Source organism: Prionailurus viverrinus, chromosome F2 (assembly GCF_022837055.1).
Source record: "Prionailurus viverrinus isolate Anna chromosome F2, UM_Priviv_1.0, whole genome shotgun sequence".
Classification (NCBI taxonomy): Eukaryota; Metazoa; Chordata; class Mammalia; order Carnivora; family Felidae; genus Prionailurus; species Prionailurus viverrinus.
The window spans coordinates 37506606-37530078 of NC_062578.1; the positions used below are offsets into that span (position 1 = coordinate 37506606).

General features: G+C 37.9%; 1 protein-coding gene across 2 annotated transcripts in view; it reads left to right on the forward strand.

The window, feature by feature from the left end:
- DECR1 (2,4-dienoyl-CoA reductase 1) overlaps window positions 1–15717 on the forward strand; it is a 39910-nt gene extending 24193 nt beyond the window's left edge. Inside the window, exons 6-10 of one of the 2 annotated variants that reach the window (XM_047842279.1) lie at window positions 7558–7657; window positions 12463–12535; window positions 14672–14818; window positions 15279–15341; window positions 15442–15717. In XM_047842279.1, the coding sequence (XP_047698235.1) occupies window positions 7558–7657; window positions 12463–12535; window positions 14672–14818; window positions 15279–15341; window positions 15442–15501 (443 nt within the window). In that variant the 3' untranslated portion in view covers window positions 15502–15717. Of the gene's footprint in view, window positions 1–7557; window positions 7658–12462; window positions 12536–12618; window positions 12860–14671; window positions 14819–15278; window positions 15342–15441 lie in introns of those variants that run through there. The other variant, XM_047842280.1, reaches the window with a different exon arrangement.
- Window positions 15718–23473: the final 7756 nt, after the last annotated feature.

Genomic DNA, 23473 nt, shown 5'->3' on the forward strand with positions numbered 1-23473 from the left:
AGTCAGTTAAGTGTCCAACTTTGGCTCGGGTCATGATCTCACAGCTCATGAGTTCAAGCCCCTTGTTGGGCTCTGTGCTGACAGCTTAGAGCCTGGAGCTTTGGGATTCTGTATTTCCCTCGCTCTCTGCCCCTCCCCTACTTGCACTCTGTCTCTGTCTCTCTTTCTCTCTCAAAAGTAAATGAATTAAAAAAAAATTATTTAAAAAATATTTGTTTGGATTTTATTCAAATAAAACATTTTTTCTTAAATCCTATTATAGGTTAGCCTACCCAGATATTGTACTTGATTTTGGACTAACTTTGGTAATTGAGTCACATGGATTACTTTATACCAAGAAGCTAGAATTCCTTCCACATAGGACCATTTGAGAATTCTGTAGTCATCACTGCCACTTATATAATTACTAAATAAAGGTAGAATACCCAACAGGTGTTAGAATATGGAACAAGCAAAAAGCAAAATATTATTTGTAAGGAAATGTTTTAACTTTAGCCGTATTTTCTTCCTCTCTCCCTTCCTTCTTCCTCCTTCCTTCTTGCCTTTCATCTTTCCTTTTTTTAAAACACCAAACATGGGCGCCTGGGTGGCTCAGTCGGTTAAGCATCCGACTTCAGCTCAGGTCACGATCTCGCGGTCCGTGAGTTCGAGCCCAGCGTTGGGCTCTGGGCTGATGGCTCAGAGCCTGGAGCCTGCTTCCGATTCTGTGTCTCCCTCTCTCTCTGCCCCTCCTCCATTCATACTCTGTCTCTCTCTGTCTCAAAAATAAAAATAATCATAAAAAAAACCCCACCAAACATTTATTGTTTATTCTGTATCAGATTTTGTTCTAAATGCTAAACATTTATTAGCTCATTTAATACTTGCAGTGACTGTAAAGTGTGTACTATTTTATTCCCTTATAGTTACACGTGGCTCAGAATTAGTCTTTTTTATATATGAGGTAGATGCTTTAAATTCTCAATTCTCCATTCCTGTCGCCACGAGTTCCTAACTTACCACCAAGCACGAAAGGTGATGCTTTGTATATGAAACATTTCTGAGAGCCACAAAAACAAGAGGAATCGAGGACGTATTTAACAGCTCTTTCGGTTATGTCTGTCAGCTTCACTACTGGAATAAAACAAGATGACCAGTCATTTGGCAAAGTCACTGGTATGGAAGCAAGTGCACCTTGTTGCACGAGCAAGGAAGAGTAGACCAGGAGTAGAGTGTGGCCTTCTTATTTTTCAGTAGTATGAGTGCAAGCTAAATGCTGTCTAGATTTTAAAGAATATTAGGACCATATGGGCACATTTCTGTGTATTGTGTCCAGTCCTTCCTTAGAATACTGGGTGCATTTAAAGAATGTTTAAAAGTACGTTTCTACTCATCATTCAGAATTTATTAGGACAGCATCAGTATCATTTTCAAAAATCACTTTTTGCCAGAGTTATCTCACTTAGTTTGATGGAACATTTCAAATTCATTTGTTTAAAAATTTTTTTAAAAACTTATTTATTTTTGAGAGAGAGAGACAGAGAGAGAGGGAGACACAATCCGAAGCAGGCTCCAGGCTCCGAGCTGTCAGCACAGAGACCGACATGGGGCTCGCACTCGTGAACCGGGAGATCATGACCTGAGCTGAAGTTGGGTGCTTAACCGAATGAGCCATCCAGGCGCCCCTCAAATTCATTTGTTAAAATTTCTTGTAGCAACCATGTACCTTACTTTGGTGTATTATGAAGATAATATAAAGGTAAAGTGATTTGGAAATTTTGAAGGGAATCTTTTTTTCTTTTAAACTATGTAATTGGAAGTTTCTTAGGCAGTTTTAGTAGTGGTTAAGGGTGTAGGCTCTAGAATCACACTGCCTGTTCCCATCCTGCTTACATCACTTGATAGTACTGTGAATTTGGGCAAGTTACTTTTCTGTGCCTCAGTCTTTTCTTCTGTAAATTGGGGATAATATAGAACCTCCTTCCTAGGATTGCTGTGATGGTTAAATGAACTAGTGCGTGTAAAGTGTTAAGAACAGTGCCTGGCCCAGGCTAGTGCTCAGTTAAGTGTTAGCTATTAAAGAAAACGTTATGTTCCACCAAGATAAGTGTATGTTTACTACCTCAGTTACAAGGGTGCCATGAAATGCCTAAAGTTGAGACCAGGACCAATAATTAAAGTAGACTAGAAAAACCAGAGTCCTGATACTACTTACTGTAATTAAACTTTCAAGTTTCAATCTATGTGAATACTGTGTTTATATTAAATGTTCAACTGAGATAATTCTTTACTTAGTAGATATTTTTTTAGAAGAGTTATTCTGTTTTTTTAAGTTATATAATCCTCCTTTGAATAACTTTTAGAGCAATGATGATTTTTAGATTTAAATTTAATCTGAGCTTCTATTGAAAAATGGCTAAGAGATGAGGTCTTCTGTGCCCTAATCAAAAAGGCAGAGCAGTGCAGTATTTTCTCTTTTTGCCATGATTGTCAGTAAAATTAATTGCTGGCAATAATGGAAGAGGAAAGCCACAAACAATAGCTCAATTGTGTGTTTAGGAAGTATAAGGAGTTCAGTGTTACGAACGTGTAACATATAATGCCTGGAGAGGCAAGAAATGAGGGTAAGGGGTTTGGAGTTTACCCTCTGGAGATTAGTAAAGTTTAATTGAAGGATCTTAAGAAGAGATACGTTCTGACTGGAGATTGAAACATGATTTATGATTGAGGGGAGAGCCCAGTGAAGAGAAGTGTTAAAGGAGAAAGAAACAAGAACCAATGAAAGGATGGTCTAGTCCCTGGAGCTGTGAATTAGAAACACAGGTGTAGGGTCTTACTCTGGATAACGAAAGAGCTGATGAGCAGTGTTGAGAGCCAGGTGAAATTGCGGATGTATCTTTCCAGTGACATTCACTCACAGTTGTAACAGTGTAACAGTCCCTTCTAAGAGTGGAGAAGGCAGTTCTGGTATTGAGGAGTTGAGGATTGAGGTCTTCAGACAACATGGTAGCTAGGCATTAAGTGATTAATTCAGTAATTGTCTACGTGGCAAATAGGCAAGTTAGACCGGGAGTGAATTATAAGCCTAAGGAATATGAGAGGAAAAGCACCCGGAATTTATAATGAGGTCCTAAGGAACACATATAGTATGAGGGTGTGAGAGTGCTGGAAGGGCAGGATCCAGAGAGTGAGGGAGGCACTGTAGGAATATTTTGGCATGTGATGGAAGAGCTCAGGTTGTGGCAGGGTAGCAGGGAAGCTTGTTGGGGATGAGGAGATCGTAGAGCTGTGAGATTTCTAATCTTGTCCTCCTGGTGTTTGAAATCTACCAAGATGATGACAGAGGTTGAGTTTGAGATGTGGCTACAGATCCTTGTATAGGTATAAGGCCAGGAGTCAAATTTCAGTGAAATTGGCAGAGTAGCTAGGAAGTCAGTTGAAGTTACAGTTAGTAATTAAAAAGCTGGATATTATCAGTTTCAAAATGGTGCACTTTTTTTTTGCATGAGGGTAAAAGATTGATAGGTAGCAACGATTAATGAACAATCTTTAGAATGTTTCTTTATTTTTGAGACAGAGAGAGAGAGAGAGAGAGAGAGAGAGAGCGAGCAGGGGCAGAGAGAGAGGGAGACACAGAATCAAAGCCCGCTCCAGGCTCTGAGCTGTCAGCACAGAGCCCGAGGCAGGGCTTGAACTCACGGACCTCGAGATCATGACCTGAGCTGAAGTCAGATGCTTAACAAACTCTGCCACCCAGGTGCCTCTAACAATCTTTATTTTGACCTTTTAGCACTATTTTTCATTCTTTAAAGTCCTGCTGTATTTTTCCACTGTGCAGCATTAACCCTATTGGAATAGTATAGTTTCCAAATTTTACCTCCTTTTTACACTCAGAATTAAAAGAAGCACTGTCGTCTCATTGCAGGCAGTGGGTGACCCAGATCTTCTAGGTTGAGAAAATAAAACCTAAAAGGAGAAAGAAGAGGACAACATCTTTTATATAAAATGGCTTAATTCCTCTTCTCCCACACCTTAATAAACATTTGTTTAATGTGAATCAGAACTTATAGCACTTTCTTTTTTTAATTAAAATATTTTTTTAATGTTTATTTATTTTGAGAGAGCGAGCAAGAGTGGGAGAGGGACAGAGAGAGAGGGAGACAGAGGATCTGAATTGGTCTCTGTGCTGACAGCAGAGAGCCTGATGCAGGTCTTGGACCATGAGCTCATGACCTGAATTGAAGTTGGACGCTTGGCCAACTGAACCACCCAGGCACCCTTGGAGCACTTTCTACTGGAGCATTTGGTTTGTATAAGCAAAAGTAGCTTTTATGATTTTGCTGTAAGAGTGATGCGGTTAGCCTCTGTTGTCAGTGTAGTGTGATTGTGTACATGAATGTTCGACATCCTTCCTTTTGCACAGAGTGATTTTGGAAGGAAAATAATTTTCACAGCACTAAAAGAGGCTGAATTTGGTATACAAAAGGAGTTACCATAATGACTATCTTCTCATGTCCTCAAAATGGTACTCCTGCCCCCTTATCCACCCCGTATTGTCCAGGATGTGCTGAGTTTTGTTGCTACTTTGGAAAATGCAGAGGGGAAGAGAGGCTAGATATTTTTGGAGGAGGAATAAAACTTATCTGAATATTCTTCAAATTATTTTTATTGTAGTCTTTCACACTTATTGTCCTTTAAATTTCTTAAAGCATATGTTGTTTTATAAGATATATATATATATATATATGTACACGATATATTACACTTGGAGTATTATCTAGTTTAGTGGCTAAAAAAATAGAAAATCAGTGATTTCTTAGCAGCTAAAGATTATTATTTTAAACTTTCATTCATTTAGTCAATTTATGGAGAATGTATTATGTCCCAAGCACTGTTGATTACTGTATGTTTTGTGTCACTTTCTAATACAGCTTTATACTGTCAGTTATTTTCAAAAGACATTTGGAAAACAAAAACTGTAAATATTGACTGATTTACTGTTTCTGACATTCATCATTCCATCTGAAGATTTGAGTTTCTATTTAGTATCATTTTCATTTTGCTTGAAGAACTTTTTCAATATTTCTTTTAGTATGCATCTGCTGGCATTGAATTCTTTCAGATTTTTTTGTCAGAAAATATCACTTTCATTTTAAAAAAAAATTTTTTAATGTTTATTTTTTGAGAGAGAGAGAGGGAGAGAGACAGCATGAATGGGGGAGGAGCAGAGAGAGAGGGAGACACAGAATCTGAAGCAGGCTCCAGGCTCTGAGCTGTCAGCACAGAGCCTGACTCAGGGCTTGAACTCATAGACTGTGAGATCATGACCTGAGCTAACTTTGTTTCTGATGATGTCAGTGAATAGTTTTGTTTTATTTTGTTTTTTGTTTTTTTTTTTTGAGAGAGAGAGAATGCCAGCATGAGCAGGGAAGGGGCAGAGGGAGAGGGACAGAGAGAATCTTAAGCAGGCTCCACATCCAGCACAGGGGCTTGGTCTCACTATCATGAGATCATGACCTAAGCCAAAATGAAGAGTTGGATGCATAACTGACTGAGCCACCCAGGTACTACTGTTAGTGAATATTTTTAATATCTGTTCCCTTGTTTATGTTTTTTACTGTTTCCTCTGGTTCTATTAAGATTTTCTCTTTGGGGAACCTGGTTGGCTCAGTAGGTGGAGCATGCGACTCTTGATCTCAGGGTTGTAAGTTCACGCTCCACATTGGGTATGGAGATTACTTAAAAATAAAATCTTAAAGAAAAAAAAAGATTTTCTCTTTATCACTGGTTTTGAGTGACTGATATGATATGCCTTGGTATGGTTTGCTTTGTATTCATCTTACCTAGGATTTGTTTAGCTCCCTGGATCGATATAGATGTTACCAAATATGAAAAGTTTTCAGTCTTTATTTCTCCAAGTGACTTTTCTTCCCCTTCCTTCTGGGACACCAATTGTACATATGCTAGCATGCTAGATACTGTTCTACAGCTCACGGAAGCTCTGGTTATTTTTTTCCCTTCCCAACTATTTTCCTTTCACTGTCCTCCATTTTCACTGATTGCTGATGCTATGTCTTCAAGACAGTGGATCTTTTATTCTACAAATAAGCCCATTCATGTAATTTTTCATTTCAGATATTGTATTTATTTATTTTTTTTGCTTTAGAATTCCTATTTGGTTTATTTTTGTATTTTTATTGATTTTTTATTATACTCATTTTCCTTGAAATCTTTTAGCATATTTATAATATCATTTTAAAGGTCTTTGTCTGCCAATTCTATCTTTTGTAGCATTTCTGAGACTCTATTAACTGATTTTTCTCCTGGTTATGTTTGTGTCTTTTTTGTGTAGCGAATTTTGACTGCATGCTATGAATGTTATGTTGTTGAATGTGTGTGTGTTTATTAAAATTTTCCTTTGAAATGTGTTGAGTTTTATTTTAGCAAATAGTTCAGTTACTTGTGGATCAGCTTGGTCATTTCGGTATTCATTTTTAAGCTTTATTTGCATCCGTGTAGGGTAGTCTTTACTTTTGAGCTAATTTAACACTCCTAGTAAGGCATGGCCTTTCTGAATTCTCCACTGAAAGTCCCGGATGTTCAGTGAGGCTACTTTGAACTCCCTTCTCTCCAAGCCCTATGTGAAGTCTGGGACTTGTTCAGCTTCCAGCTCCCTGGCAGTTGTTCTTCACCTGGCCTCGTGAAGTCTCCTCCTAGACACGGACAGCTTGCTGTTTGACCAAAGACTCAAAGAGACACTGTGCAGATTTCTAGAGTTCTCTATCTGCATACTTCTCTCCTTGGGGGATCTCTCCTCACAAATTACAGCTTCCTCAGTCTCCCCAAACTCTGATCTCTGTCTCCTCAACTCAGTGAGAATGCCATATTTCACTTGTATTTCTCTTCCTTATCTCACAGTCTGTATAGTATATGTGTACGGTGTGTGTGTGTGTGTGTGTGTGTGTGTAGTATTGTATGTTTGTGGTATATATTACATCGTAGAGTATATAGTATATGTATCGTACCTTTAGACAAAAATCTGGGGTGGCCTTAGGGCTCATTTCACGTGTTTTTCTTCTCTCAGGGGTCACTGTCTTTCCCTGCCTGCTGTATGGTATCTGAAAATAGTTGTATCATGTAATTGTATGTGTTATGCAGACGTTTACAGGAGGAGGGCAAGTCCATCGTGGCTGGAAGCAGAAGTCCCTGCTAATATAGTTGTGATTCTAATTTATTCTTACTTAAGTGGGTGCTTGGTTAGTTGAAATCCCATCCAGCTGACTATGCAGGGGGTTATATAGGGCCATGCCTCTGAGGTTTGGGCCTCGATATTGACTCACCTGGTATAGAATGTTGAGTAAGCACAGACTAGGCCGCCTTCATGGACAGCAAGATTACTAGCAAGATGTAGCAGTTTTAGAGATTACTCTTTCATTAATTTAGGGCTACTGAAGTTTTATAAAATGCTACATTTTTGTTATATCCTCTTGAATCAGATCCCATTCTTATAAGCCATGTTTTCCTGACGTGCATAGATTTGGCCATATTGTTAATTACTATATCCTTTTCCAATTTCAGGAGCAGCATTTCTTGCTATTACAACCATCTATGCTGAAAGTGGGTCGGGTTTTGTAGTACCAAGTGCTTCTGCCAAAGCGGGTGTGGAGGCCATGAACAAGTGAGTACTCCTATGTTAATCCCATCACTGAAGATAAACAGTGTACTTTGGTGGTTCATGGAGCTAAATTTCTTCATTCTAGTCTCCATCCAGAGAAAAGTAAACAAAGATTAATTTGGATTTACTTGAAAACATACTTTCTGTTTCTTGGATGAGTCCTATTTGTCAAGGTCAGCACTGCCTGATAGAACTTTCTGCAGCAATGGAAGCGTTTTATAACTCGGCACTATCCAACAGCCACATATGAACCTTTGAATTGTGGCTACAGTGACTAAGAACCTAAATTTTATTTAATTTTAATTACTTTAAAATGAAAATTAAGATTAGATAGCTACATGTAGCTAGTGGCTATCATATTAGATAGCACAGGAGTACAGCCTTTTTGTTCTCCCATATACCTTTATCTTTAGTCTGTTTCTGATCTCTATTAAACATACCTTCATCCTTTTATTGTACCTGCTGTGTGAGATTCATAGGACTAACATAAACCAGTCACCACTGCCAGATCTTGTGGCCTTTTCTCAGCAGCATATGATAGCTCTTTGAATCTGTTCCCCATCAACCTTTGCCAGTGTTTTTGTGGTAATGTCAGTTGTCATCATGGCTTACTATAATAGCCCTCTAATGTGTTTCTCTGCTACCAGTCTTTTCCCTCTTTATTTTTTATGCAGAATCATCTCTCTAAAAATACAGGTATGCCTATGATACTCCCTAGCTAAAATCATTTTTCCATGACTCTTTAGAATAAAAGCCAAAACTCACTATGGCATTCTAAATAAACTGGTCCCTGACCTTTGTTTATTCACTGATTAATTGGATAAATATTTATTTTGTGCCTTTTGTGTGCCTGACACTATGCTGGGTACCAGGGATACGATACGATAGTGATAGAATAGTCCTCACGCCCACCTGAGTGTATAGTCTTATGCCATTTTTCTTGTGTTTTAATTTCCATTGAACTGTTCTGTATTTCCTTAAATATGCCGTGCATTTTCATCTCTCTGTGCTTGGGCTATGCTGCTGTTGGAATTTGCTGTGATATTTTCCCTACTTTCAAGGCTGTCATCATATCACTTCCTCTGTGATGTTTTCTCTCATTTCTTTAGAACAGAATGAATTATTCTCTACTCTGTGCACCCTTAAAACTTTATTTTAGTCTATTGAGAAGACTAGCACACCAATAAATAAATGCCACCCATTGTTATAGATTCTAAAATGAAGGTAGTGTACCAATGAGGGGCACAGGGAAGGACACGCAAGACTCCTTTTTAACATCCTGTCCAAGCTGTCTGACTTCCCCACTAGAATGTGAGTTCTGTGAGGGAGAAGCCTTATTCATCTCTATATACTTATTTCTTGGCAAGGTCTGATGTGTAGCTCTTGCTCCTTGCTGGCTGAACTGCACAATTATTCTCTTTCCCAAGTAGTCTCAAAATTCTTTTTAACATTGAAATCAGTAACATATATTTATTTGAGATACAAAGACATATTACTATACTTATAAGTCGAGTCTTAGTGTGAATAGAGATAATTACCTTTTTTTTAAGGTCAGATGGTATTAGAAATAAGGAATTAGAACTTGACTATTTTGGCATCATTGGTATAGTATCACTATTTGTCTTGGGTGCCTGGGTGGCTCAGTCGGTTAAGTGTCCAACTTCTCTTGATTTCGTTCGGCTCAGGTCATCAACTCATTCGGGAGATGGAGCCCTCCATCGGGCTCCGTGCTGAGCATGGAGCCTGCTTAAGATTCTCTCTCTGTCCCTCTCTCCGTGTCCCCCACCCCCATCACATGTGCGTGCTCTCTCAAAAAATATTTTTGTCTTGTTAGGACCTTTGATCTTGTTAGAAGTTTCAGTTTCATGTCCTTTAAGGTCTATGATTCTGTGCTGCTTGTTCTTTTGTTTTGTTTTGTTTTATTACTGCATAGTGTATTGCATGAAATAGATACTCAGTAAATGTGTACTTCCTCTCCAGCCTGCATTCCCATCAGTTCTCTTCTCATACTTTATGGTACATGGTCCTACTGAATAAGGCCTTATAAGTCCCCAAATACTGCATGTTGTTTGTGCCTTTGTCCTTCACTCATTCTGGCCCATATGCCTGGGCTATCTTTTGTTTTCCATCCTATGCTCTGGTATCTCCCATCCTGTTTTCCTCCCCCTTGCCTCTCACCATAAACTCCTACTCCTTCAAGTGTTAACTCAAATATCACCTCCTCCAGGAAGCCTTCCTTCTCTCTCTCAGTAGACTGAAGTACTTCTTCCTTTAAGCAGTCATGGCACACCTTACATAATTCCCAGAAGAGTAACTACTTTGTGATATAACTGAGCTGGCTTCTTTTGAGAGAATAAGACTGCTCTCTTGAGAGCAGGGACTGCCTTTCTTTGAGGGTAAGTAACACTTATAAAGTGTTATCAGCTCACAGTAAGTACACGATAAACATCTGTTGATTTAACAACAATAATGGCTAACACATAATGAGTATATTATGCTTAGCATCTTGTCACGCAAAATGAGCTAATGAGGTGGATTTCTTATCATGTTATCAGAATATAAACTAGTTTAATGAGAGTTAGGACTGGAAAAAGTGTATCTGTTGCACCTCTAAGCAGAGATTGGATGGCTTTTCCTCTAGGCATGTTTCCTTAATAGGTTGCTCAGTTTTTCACAGGAAGCCATAAACTCTGCTTGGCTCGGTAATTCTCTTAGGACATGAAGTTACTACTTTCCTAGCAATTTGGAGCAGATGCACTACAAGCACATGCCAAGGGTAGGTATGGTCATGAATTCTGTCAAAAGTATCACTCAGGGAAGCAATCTTTATGTATGATTTGCCCCAAAGAGATGCAATCCACCCATTCTCTAAAATGCACCCAAGGATTAAGACAGATTAACAGACTGTGTTTGGAGCACCTGCCCTCCCATCCCCACCCCAATAGAATGAATTTTGCTGAATTGCTGTTTGTGGGTTTTTTGTTTTTTTTTTTTTTTTAATGTTTATTTATTCATTTTGAGAGACAGAGAGAGCACACATAGGAGGGGCAGAGACAGGCAGAGACAGAATCCTAAGCAGGCTCCATACGCTATCAGCCCAGAACCTGTCTCAGGGCTCAATCTCATGAATGGAACCATGAAATCATGACCTGAGCCAAAATCAAGAGTGAGAGGCTTAACCAACTGAGCCACCCAGGCACCCTCTGATTTGGCCTTTGAATTGATCTTGTTGGGTCATGTTAATTGATTTCTTGTAGTTCCATAAGACTTATCTCTTTGTATCTATTGCAAGTACGCAGTATTGTATTATTACATTACACAATTTTCATTTTAGAAGTCTTCTTGAAAGAAGTGTTTTTCTGATCTTTTTTTTTTTTTTTTAATCAGGAACAGTTGTGCTTTTCCTGAGATATTAGCTTGCTTTTTCCTTATGGGCACTGCAAAGTGTGTAACTGATTAGGTTTCATTTTTGCATAGTGTCATGGAAAGAATGGATGCAAATTTGTGACCCACGTATTGTGATTATATGGAATGCCATAGAACATTTAGGTATTAGCTCCATTCTTGGTTCCTTTGTGTTTCCTTATCCTTTTTTTATCTTCATTCCTTCTTTCCTGCCTTCCTTCTTCTCTCTATTTCTTTCCTTCAAATGATTTTATCTTCCTTATTTGCATTATTTATATATTTTTCAATGGTTACCCTAAGTCATTTTTTAAAACTAGATTAAGTATATATAGACACAAATGTACATATGAATATAAATTCATAAAATGAGACAATAAAAGTTAAGACCTGTCTATCAAGTAGGGTTTTAAAACAGATTGCTTCAAGTTTCCATGTTTTCTATTATTGTTATATTTTGTGTCATACCATTTAGTAAGATTTTGTTAGGTTCCTATTTCCTTTTGAGTGCAGTTCAACAATTATATTAAAGCCTCATTAAACATGGATATAGATAGTATTTTATATCTTTGTAATTCATCTCTTACTTAAAAGCACTTGTGATGCTGTAAACATTGTAATCCAATGGACTATATATAAGTCAAGCTATTTTTGACTTTGTACATGTAGGACTGAACTCCAGAAGATGTGGGGGAGGGCATGATTCTCTCTCTTCATGCTAAATTGTGATACTTACTCTAATAATGTATTTTGATATTGGACTTGGTTTGGCAGTATAAATGGTGGGTGGTAGAGCATAGTGATTATGGAAGGACACTAAAATGTAAATGTGGTAGGGTCCCCTCCCTAAGGAAAGAAAAGAAAAAAGAAAAAAAAAACCTCAAGGCAATCCGGTTGTATACGCATACATGACAACATCCTTCATGACCTTGTAACATGGGACACTTAATCAGACTACATGTCTGTATGTTACCATATGTGGGAGACAAAGAAGTAAAAAATGTGTAAAAAACTATGCCACGTGGTGTTCGGGGCTCAGTTCTTCAGAAATGAACCCAACTGAGCGATGCTGGCACAAATAAAGTTGCTTCCTGGAAAGAAAAGCCTTGGTGTCAGGACTCTGTGTGAGAATCCTGCTACATAAATAGTAGATATTAAAACAGAGTGATTAAAGGTACAAATTCTGGAGCTAGACCACTTAAAGTTGATTTACTGGCTGTGTGACCCAGAGCAAGTGATTTAACCTCTCTGTGCCTCAGTTTCCTTGTCTATAATATGGGGAATAATAATAGTACGTACTTCGGGGTTGTAGTCCCTGGCATGTAGTGAGCATGCAGTGAGTCTTGGTTGTTAGCATTTTTAGCATATAGTGTAATATTTCAGAATCTGTGTTTTTTAATTTTTAGGTCTCTTGCAGCTGAATGGGGTAGATACGGACTACGATTCAATGTGATTCAACCGGGGCCTATAAAAACGAAAGTAAGGTTTAGTTTGCCTAGTATCTCATTGTGAATGATTAAGGAATGAAATATTGGTAGAAATATTCTGATTGTTGTGTGCAGGACTTGTCAGAGATGTCTGAGCTTGGAGCCCTAGTGGTAGAGAAGAGGGTTTTGCCATTATCCACTATAAGTAAGGAGGTGGACAGGAATACAGCAGCTATATAATTTCTTGATAAGATCTATTTCAGTGTCGTAATCTTCTGGGATCTTTTGTGCCATCAATTTTGGTATTTTGTCTGATTTGCTTCAGTGATCTGTTATTACCCTATGTTTCTTAATCTTCACCGTATTTTAAGGATTCTTTCTTTGATTGACATCCTTTTTTTTTTTTTAGTTCCTGGAAATGGAAGTATATTTTTATTTTAAGAGATGTTCTAGAAGGTTCTCTGCTCTTGCGATAGGTAGCGTTTTCTTTGCTCACGTCTCTTTCACTTTCAGACACTCAATTATGCATGCCATTTGACTCCCATGTCTCTGATTACAAATCTTTCTGATGGCGTGCATTTCACCTATAATTAATAATGATTACAGATACTTACTGCAACTTATAATGATCACTAGTGCTGTTACGGTTGCTGCTCAGAATGTCCACAGGTTCTGTGTTCTCTCACACTGCCCCAGATAACTTCCCTCTCACTTTCTGTTTTCATGTGAAGCAAGAATTTACAACACTAACTGGCATATAGCTCTGAAGGCCTCAGTGAAGTGTGATCACTTGTTCTAGTTGTATCAATAAATACTTTAGAAAATAATGCTAGGGAGCATTTGGATTGTAGGTAGTTCTGGGTATTAAATATCAATGAGGAAATGGCTGTATTAGTTTCTTTAGCAGCTTGAAGGGGGGGAAATGGAAAGGAGAACTACCTGAGTGACTGAAACTTGGCTATCTTATTTGACACTTCAATAATAAAGAGTCTAATACAATTAATGGAAAAATAACTCAAAAGCATGTATTAACACACGTGATTCAGGGCAGCACTGTGCTGAGCGCTATCCGAAGAAAACCCTGGAGTCACAGAGCTTCTTTTTGAGCCCTCACTAACTGGGAAAGATCGCCTGCATTTTATTTACTTATTTAACATATATTGAGTGTCTGCTGTATGCAAAGGTGCTGAGAAAATACAAAAACATTTGTGACAGAGTCCTTGCTGTCAAGGAGCTTACAAGGTAGCAGTAGAGGTATAAGTCCTTGTGATCAAAGGAGCTTGCAGCGTAGCAGTAGAGGTATAAGTTGTACACAGATAACACGCATGTAGCTTTAAAGAGTTTAAAAGAAAATTGAAGTCTAGAAACTCTGAAGCAAGCACTGGTAGAACCAGGTAGCCCGTTGCTACCCTTTGTCTCCACCGGTTGATTTGTGCGCAGGGAGAGCTGGAGGACCCCCCAAGGAGCCTCCTGAGGGCTTGCTCTGTCTCATACCTGTTTTATTGAAGACAGCTGTCACCTCGGCTCCCAGGCGTTGATACAGAGAAACCCAGTCTTTTATGTATTTATTTTTTGATCCGTGCACGTACGTACCTCATCTTGGTCCGCACCTTCATATCATTAACAGAAGGCAGACATTGTTTGGCAAATTTAGTTTTTTGGTTTTTTTTTTTCTTTAAGACCTACTTGAATTTAGTATTCCTCCCTACTTGTTTTCCTCCTTTCCAATTATTTTGAGAAGAAAGGAGGAGAAAAGGAATTTCCCCTGAAAGGTTTCCTACTTGAGGTACTTTTCTGATTTCTAAATCAAATGACAATTTCACTACTACATCCAGCACACTGGGCTTGTAGGTATTTCTGAGTACTTTCATATACCTTTTCTCCTTTGATGCTTATAACAGTCTTGTGAGGTGGCTAATGACAGGTATCCTTATTTTATGGATGAAGAAAACAAAGGTAAAAAGGTCATATTTTCTGGTAATTTTTTTTATGTCAGTATAAGATAAAATGTCCTGTTTTGAGCTAAAATGAATATGGAAGAATTTGGCAATCTCCTCTGTTGTTTACAAGGCCTAAGGTATGAACAGGCTGCCATAGTAATATTCCATTTCTTACAAACTTGTTTCTTAGATAGGAAAGGAATTGCGTTAACAAAAAACGCGACCTAACTATTTTCTTAATATCTAAGGGTGCCTTTAGCCGTCTTGACCCAACTGGAGAATTTGAGAAAGAAATGATTGACAGAATCCCCTGTGGTCGGCTGGGAACTACAGAAGAACTCGCAAATCTTGCTGCTTTTCTTTGTAGTGACTATGCTTCTTGGATTAATGGGGCAGTAAGCATTGTTTCTCTTAACTTTTGGGGGACGTGGATTTGGGGTGGAAAGGCATGTTGTGGAACCAGTCCTGACAATATTGAATATAAATATGATTTAAAATATTTATTTAGCTGCAAACAATATAAAATGTTAATGTAGATTGTTTAGCCTATGGAATTTTTTCATGGATAAATTAGTTTTATTAAATGCAAATTACCTTGGAAGACATGCCTTTAAGATGATTTTTAATATCGGGTAGAATTTGAAATTGTGGAGATGGGGGGAAAAAGGATTCTAAAATGAGTTAATCAGATTAGGTTTAATCATCACTTTTGTCTTCAGAATTTGGGCTTTGATTGAAAGTGCCGAGGAGATGTTCCATCCAATCAAGATGAGAGAATGTCTAATGGTTCAGAACCGTTTTAAAAGGCGTTAGTTTCAGAATTTTTGCTTTTTTTTTTTTTTTTTTTTCCTTCAGGTCATTAGATTTGATGGTGGAGAGGAAGCATTTATTTCAGGGGAATTCAACAGTCTGAGGAAGGTAATGCCGTTTTGTGAATATAATATAATATTAGCAGCTAAGATACTAAGCTTTAAAAATATGCAAGAACCACATTAAGTTGGCTTTCTGTTTGTGTTAGGTCACTAAGGAGCAGTGGGACACAATAGAAGGACTCATCAGGAAGACAAAAGGCTCCTAAGATCACTCTGGCCTTCATCTTGGTTACAGTGGAAATGATACAGTCTATGATCTTTTGAATATTTTCAAGTCTAATAAATTGTTAACGAACAAACACGGCCTAGGTGTGTATCGTGCTGGGCCAGCTGTAGGTATACATTTTATATTTAAAGATCTGTAAGATGGGAAATTATCCCTTCAAAAGTTTTTTTAAAAATAAAAAAGGCTAGTGAGTAAAGGCTTTGGTGGAGGTAAAATGCTTGGAAATGCGGAGAAGGAAACATATTATAACTTGAAAAAGTCAGGAGAATCTTAATGGTCAAAGTAGCATTTGAGTTACATATTAAACCATGCCTATGGGAATGGGGCCTAAAAAAACAAAAGTAGAGGGTATACAGTAGATTTAATGGACTCTGCCTTTTCATTATATTTCCTTTTTTTAAATGTTTATTTGTTTATTTTTGAAAGAGAGAGCATGCATGCTAGCGGGAAGAGGGGCAGAGAGAGAGCAAGAGAGACAGTCCCAAGCAGGCTCCACGCTCAGCACGGAGCCCCACCTGGGGCTTGATCTCACGACCCTGAGATCATGACCTGAGCTGAAATCAAGAGTCAGATGCTTAACCAACTGAGACACCCAGGCACCCCTCCATTATATTTCCTTTTCACTGGACTTGTGAATTATCTTCTTTAGATAGCTCAATATTAATTCAAAGAAAATTTTACCGGGACTTATTTTATAGCCTGGCATTTTATATGGTACTGGGTATACAACATGAACAATCTACAGCCTTGCCTTCTTGAAATATTATCTAGCAGGATAGAGAGACCTATAAATAATTATTTTTGATGCATTGTGATAATTACTATTCCAGCAGTGTTGAAGTGTGGAAGAGGAAGTAATTCATTCTGACTCTAGAGTTTAGAGAAAGTGACACCTAGGAAATAGTATTCCATCTCAGCTTTAAAAGAAGAGTAGATTTCTCTAGGTAGAGAGATGAACAAGCTTATAAAATACTTTTGTGTATAATTTCATTTCATTTCATATTGGGTTTGACTAATTTGTCATCCTGAGGATCAAGTAATAAAGCCATAGTCTCTAGTCTATGTAGCTATAATTTTGAGCCTATATTAAAAAAAAGGTCTGTTTGGCTGTCACAGGCATCTCTCATAAACATGCTCACTGGACTATCCCCATTGCCCAAATTACCAAGAGAGGGGACCAACTTCCATCATACCTCCTCTGAACAGATCTGCAAAGGAATCTAGTGTTCCTGTTTGAATATCTATGTTGTAAGCCCCACACGGACACTCTTACTACGTTCACAGTTAATTGTGCACATAAATTATATTAAATTGTGTACATAAATGGGTAATGTTATAGTTTTGGAATAAATGGCCTTGACATTCTCAATTATACTGGGCCTTTTAGGATGTCACATGTCTTCACGCTCTCGCAATGCAGGTACCCAGTTTGTGTTTTACCTTTAATGCTAACCCTCATTTTCCTCTTGTGTGCCTACATCTTTGTTTTCAAATTATCAGTACCTCTTATGGTGTAGGAAAAAATAAAAAGGTGCCAGTAGTTATATAAATGAACTTGTATAAGTTTCATCACTTCTTCTTTTCCTTGTTATAAAGTTCAGGATTATAATACCTGTTTGGCGGGGTTCTTATGAGGATCAAGTGAAAGAAAATACTGTAAAATGTAAAATAAACAAATGAATGGTGGGCCCTCCTGTCATTTGACCCTTTCATTTTTAAGACTTGTTTATCGTAGAAAACATGAGAATACAAATGAATAGGAAGCATTAAAAACTAACTTTCTAGGGGCGCCTGAGTGGCTCAGTCGGTTAAGCGTCAGACTTTGGCTTGGGTCATGATCTCACGGTTTGTGAGTTCCCGCCCCTGTCGGGCTCTGGGCTGACATCTCAGAGCCTGGAGTCCGCCTCAGATTATGTGTCTCTCTTTGTCCGCCCCTCCACTGCTTGCAATCTGTCTCTTGCATTGTCTCAAAAATGAATAAACATTAAAAAAAAAAATTAAAAAAAAAAACTAACTTTCTAAAGAAAATACCTGTTAATACTTTGGTATATTTGTTTTTGGTCTTTTGCCTTTTAATTTAATTTTATATTTTATGGAAGTAATTTGTTTATATAATTTGCACAGAAAGAGAACTACCACAGTCCATAGTAAGCTCCTCAGCTTTTTAAACTTTTTTTCCTGTAATATACACTCTTTCCCTCCACTAAATCTACCAAGAAAACCATATTTCTAATTTTGCTTAAATTAGTATTCAGTGTTTACATTTTTTATAACTTCATAACTATCGTTTTTTTCCAGTGTTTTTTCAACTTTCCTCTTTTTTTTTAATAGTTGAGAGTGTATGATAAATCAGATACTGTTTTTTTAAACAAATCTGATTTTTTTGTATTTCATGGTTTATATATATCATACTTGATTTGATTCTTTATTCTCAGAATTGGTTATTTTTATTTCCAGTATAGTATAGAAAACTATGATGAGCATCTTTGTGCATGAAAAACCTTTCAGAATTTGGAATTTTTTCCTCCTGACAGATTTCTGGAAGTCATATTATTAATCAAAGGTTATGGAGCTTTTAAAGACCCTGGATACACATTTTAAAATTGTTATTCCTAAGATTTGTATGGGTTAAGAGCACCCTGAGCTGTGTGTGATTGTGCCAGTTTCCACAAATACCTGCCAACATGGGGTAGTCTGATTTTCAAACTATTTCCTCATTTCATAAGTAAAGGATAAAGCTTCTCTTCAAGTATGTGTTTATTTGTTAGTGATATTGAATACTTTTCTACACGATTGAATGTCCCGTTTGTGTTTTTTACCTGTTGGTATCTTCACTGGGTATCATAAAAACTTTGTTTTGTCCAAGTTTTTAGACACATATTTCTTCTATTAATCATCTCTTAGAGTTTGCTTCTTTATTATATTCTATTGCAAATGATGAGTGAGGAAGAAGAGCTTGCCAGCATGGAAGAGAAGGCCAGAAAAGAGAGATTACGAGGCTATCAACTCATTGAAATTTCTTGCTAGGAAAGAAACGTTTTCAGGAAGCCTGCAAGACACATTATTGATGAGTAGTCACTGTATGTAATGACATACCACCTTGGGGCTGTAACCACATCAATGTTTCATCTTAAGAATTATTAGTTTGTCACTCTACTTAGTACCTTTTCAAAGGGTCCTGCTTCCAACACACTAACGGAAGAGTTAATACTCAGTACATTAAAATAAGGATTGTTGGTAATAATATCACCGATCTTATCATTAATATATGAAAGCACCTTCAGGAAACGTGTCACGTATGGAATAACAGTTGTCATATTGTTCTTATGGAAAAAACTAAAGCAGCAACAATTTAAGTGACTTTGAACAATAGAATTTTAGAGCCGGAAAACCTTAGAAGATACTTCTTAACCCCTTCATTTTATATCTGAGGGAACTGAGAACTCAGGGAAGTTATGATATGCCTAAGGTCACTCCATCAGTCAAGGTCGTTTTCTTCCCAATTAGACCATTTCTTGGGATCCTAATTTAAAACCAAGAGGCAATAACAGGGTCTTTATGACTTACAGTTCTATTGCAAAAGCCTTCAAGGGGAAAAAATTTATAAAATTTTTTGTTCTTGATCAATTTTATTATTTTGTTCATTGAACATAAAACTATTTATTAGGCTTTCGTGAATTCATTCTCAACTTCAATCCCTTTAACTTGAATTTTCTTCTAAAGTCTTCTTTTTTTTAATGTTTGTTTATTTTTGAGAGAGAGGGAGAGAGAGACAGAGCAGGTGAAGGGTAGATAGAGAGGGAGACACAGAATCCGAAGCAGGCTCCAGGCTCTGAGCTGTCAGCACAGAACCATACGCGGGGCTCAAACTCATGAACTGTGAGATCGTGATCTGAGCCCAAGTCAGACGCTTAACCGACTGAGCTACCCGGGCGCCCCTCTTCTAAAGTCTTATATTTCTCAACTGTGAGGTAAAATAATCCTTGTGTTTGGAGACAGGATAAATGGCACTTAGCATAAAATCAACTAATTCTGGCAGAGGAGATCTTGCCTGCTCTGCCTCACACTCTGCCCTCTACCCAGGCTCTGCCGCAGCAGCTTTCCTTCTGTTCCTACGGGTTCTTCGACCTACAACCTTTGCACTAGCTGCTCCTTTGTCCTAGGAATGTGCTTCTCTAAATCCCTGCTCACGCACCATTAATTTCTTGAACCTTTTTGTTTGATGTATGATTTCTTAAGGTACACAAACCGAATTATCGCAAAATGAATACACGTGTGTCAACACAACCCAGGTGAAAAACAACATCACCAGGAGTCCCGAAGCCTTGCTTGTATCTCTCATCGTGACTTAACCTGCTGTAAAACGGGTCACTCTCTTGACTTCTACCACCATAGCTAAGCTACTTTTGAAGCTTATATAAAGTAGAATCCTATGCCTTGTATTACCCTGTTTCCGGTTTTTATCTGTGTCTCAATTCTTTATGCATTCTCATTGCTACATAACAATGTGGTATGAATACACCACAATTCATATGTTAGTCCTGCTATTGGTGGGCATTGGGGTTTCTAGTTTGGGGTTAGGCCAAATACAACGCGACTGTAAGCATTCTTTTGGTGACGACGCAGACCTTTCTCTGTTAGGTTGATAAAACCTAGCAGTGAAGTTGCTGGGATATAAGGCGTGTATACATTCACACTTACTAGACACTGCCACAGTGCTTTCCAAAATCATCCCAGTTTAACCTCCCACCCGGCAGTAAGAATTTCCACTGTGCCACGCCCTCACCAATACTTAGCATTTAAGATCTCTTTATTTTTTTTTAAAGTTTATTTCTTTATTTTGAGAGAGAAAAAGAGTGCGATCGGGGGAGGGGCAGAGAGAGAGAATCCCAAGCAGCCTCCGCAGAGTCAGAGCAGACCCCGACATGGGGCTCGACCTCACAAACCCCAAGATCGTGACCTGAACCGGAACCGAGAGCTGGACGCTCAACTGACGGAGCCAGCAAAGAGCCCCTCAGCATCCCTTTAATTTTAACCTTTCTGATAAGTGTGTGGCAGTATCTCATTTGTTTTAATTTGCATTTCTCATTACTAATAAAGTTGATTACTTTTATTTATTTTGGCTGTTTGGAGAACTTTTTTATTTGTAAAATGCGTGTTCAACTTTCTTACATATTTTTTCTACCGGGTTATGCTTTTAAAATTAATTTTTGGAGTAACGTTTATATATCTCTGGATAAGTACCTTTGCCAATTATATGTGCTACAAATTGTTGGAGGAGGTCATCAGGAGGACGTGACCGCTGGTTGACCCGAGAGCTGCACCTGGGCAATCAGAGGGTTCTCATCCCCTTGGAATGTTGGTTCCACGTACCCACTGTTTCCTGGCTGGAGCGGTTTTCAAGCATGAAGCCTCGAGTCAGCAATGTGTTGTTGAAACTACCTGCACTCTCTGTTCGTGCTCTTTCTCCCTCAAAAATGAATAAACGTTAAAAAAAAAAAAAAAGATTCCGGTGGGTGAGTATGAAGATTTATCCGTCCTGGGGTTATTCAAGACAAGCCTCCTGAGTAAGTTCCCTTGTTTATTACTCTGCCACCTATAATTTGGAATCCTGTTTCTTTCTTCAGTCTCTCCCTGCCCTCCGTGTATGGGGAGGAATTTCAGATTTCACCTGGAAAGCTCCCAAGGTTTTAAGCCAACCCAAATATCTTCTCACACTCTGATGTTGGATTTTTTTACTTTCTTAACAGTGACTTTTTTTGAGGGGGGGCAAACCTTAAGGTTAATAGGGTCCAATTACTCAATGTTTTTTCATAATTGGTTGTTAAGGAATCTTTCCATGCATGAGGGATGGAAGGTATTCTAACACATCGTCGTCTGTATACCTTTTGCACATGGGTTGATAATGTACCTGGAATGAATTTTGTTTGTAATTTGAGGTAGGTGTGCATAAGCTACCTTACATCTGCCCTGTCAGATTCCTTTACTCTCTTCTGTTTTCTGCTCCAGGAGGCAGGCCCATCACTTAGAAGGAAGTGTGACTGATTTAGCTGAGCTATAAGAATTTCTTTCCCTGATAGAGCTCAGGAGTTCAAGTTCACCATGATAGGCCAAGTGCTAGACTCATGACCACTATTCCTATGGGCTTTCTAGGAAGTGACCCCAGATATCAGACTTTTATCGCTGTTGTTTTCCTTTTAAAAAAATTATATGTATTTATTTTTGAGAGAGAGGAAGAGAGAGAGCATGACTAGGGGAGGGGCAGAGAGAGAGGGGGACACAGAATCCAAAGCAGGCTCCAGACTCTGAGCTGTCAGCACAGAGCCTGATGTGGGTCTCGAACTCACAAACAGTGAGATCATGACCTGAGCTGAAGTCTGACGCTTAACCGACTGAGCCACCCAGGCACCCCTTGTTTTCTTTTTCAATGCTACAATGGTAAGAGTGCCAAGCCTGCCCTCATTTTGGTGTATACTTTGTAATTAACAGCTATTTTCATCTGTCATGAACAGATGAATGTAAGAAATTCTGTATATTCCTATTCCTTTGGAAAAAATCTTTCACAAAGAACTATTTGATTATGTCAGTTGGGCAAAAAACTTCAAATATTTGGATTTTTTGGGATTTCTTTGTAAATCTTATTGTTGGAGGCTTCTCTTCATAAGACATACAATGATTCACTGACGCAGGCAGATCTACATTTATTTAGATTTCTTAGGCCATAATAACTTGAGCATCCTACATTTCCACCTGGATTGATTACCAGTTACATGTCCACTGACTTTTTGAGGAAGAAGCAAAAATACAAGCAATGAGTTATTTTCCTCTTTATTCTTAGTCGTTAAATTCAACCTAAGGTCAGTGCTTCCATTTACACACTAGAAGCAAAGCCAATCTAATACATCATTTTGATAAATTTTATTTTTTGACAGATCTATTTTCTGTTCATCCTTGAGGGAAAGAGATACCTCACTTTTATTTTGTCGTGATTTCTATGAATTGAGAAAAGTAGTGCTGAATTTATAGAATTGGGGACATTTAAACTGATCTAGAACCATTAATTCTTTGGCGGTAACTTTGTAAATTTCATAAAGACACATAACTCTTAGCTCTCTGCTTCACAATCAAAGAATCCGAAGTCACCAACCATTACATGTCAGGTGTAACCAGTATAGGATATTCTAGCTACAAATATATGAAACTGACTTGGATGTAGGTCAAAAGAACGTTTTAGAATCTCCCTTGCTAAGTATGATAAATGATTACATTAGTATTTCTCTTCAGATGTTATTTTTAACTCATTTGAAACTATTTGCAGATAGAAATAGAACTATTTTGAATGCTGATCTCAATATGAAATATATAGGATTCACAGAATACACAAAATTTTTGATGATATAACATTCAACAATCAGGGTGCTATGAATTTAACATTAAAAGTTAATTATGTAGTAAAAAATAGAGTTGTTATAGCTAGAAAAAAATATTTTCAGAGGCAGCAGATACCCTTGGTGGAAATGGACAGTCCTACATGGAAAGAAAATCCAGGAAGTATGCAAAGTAGACACCAGGATACTCGGCATATATAATTTAATCAGAGATCACACAATATGACATAAAAACAGCAGTTGACTAGAATAATTATAATTTGCAACACGTGAAAACAGTTTAGAAAATGGATTAAGGTCATACTCTCTGACAGTAGGCTTGTTGGAAATACAGATGTAGAATCAGACAGATTTATGTTTCATCTGGTGCTACTCTTCCTTGTCATCAAATTAACTTGAACCAATAGCTTGGTATGGATTCAAGCAGTAGACGTGTTGTTGATTAATTAACTAAGTCTTGTCTAGTGAGACTGTTAACCTCATAGAGCCACAAATAACTAACTATTGATTGATATTTTGGTATTTTAGATGCAAAAGCACATTCCTCCTAATAATTGGAAATAC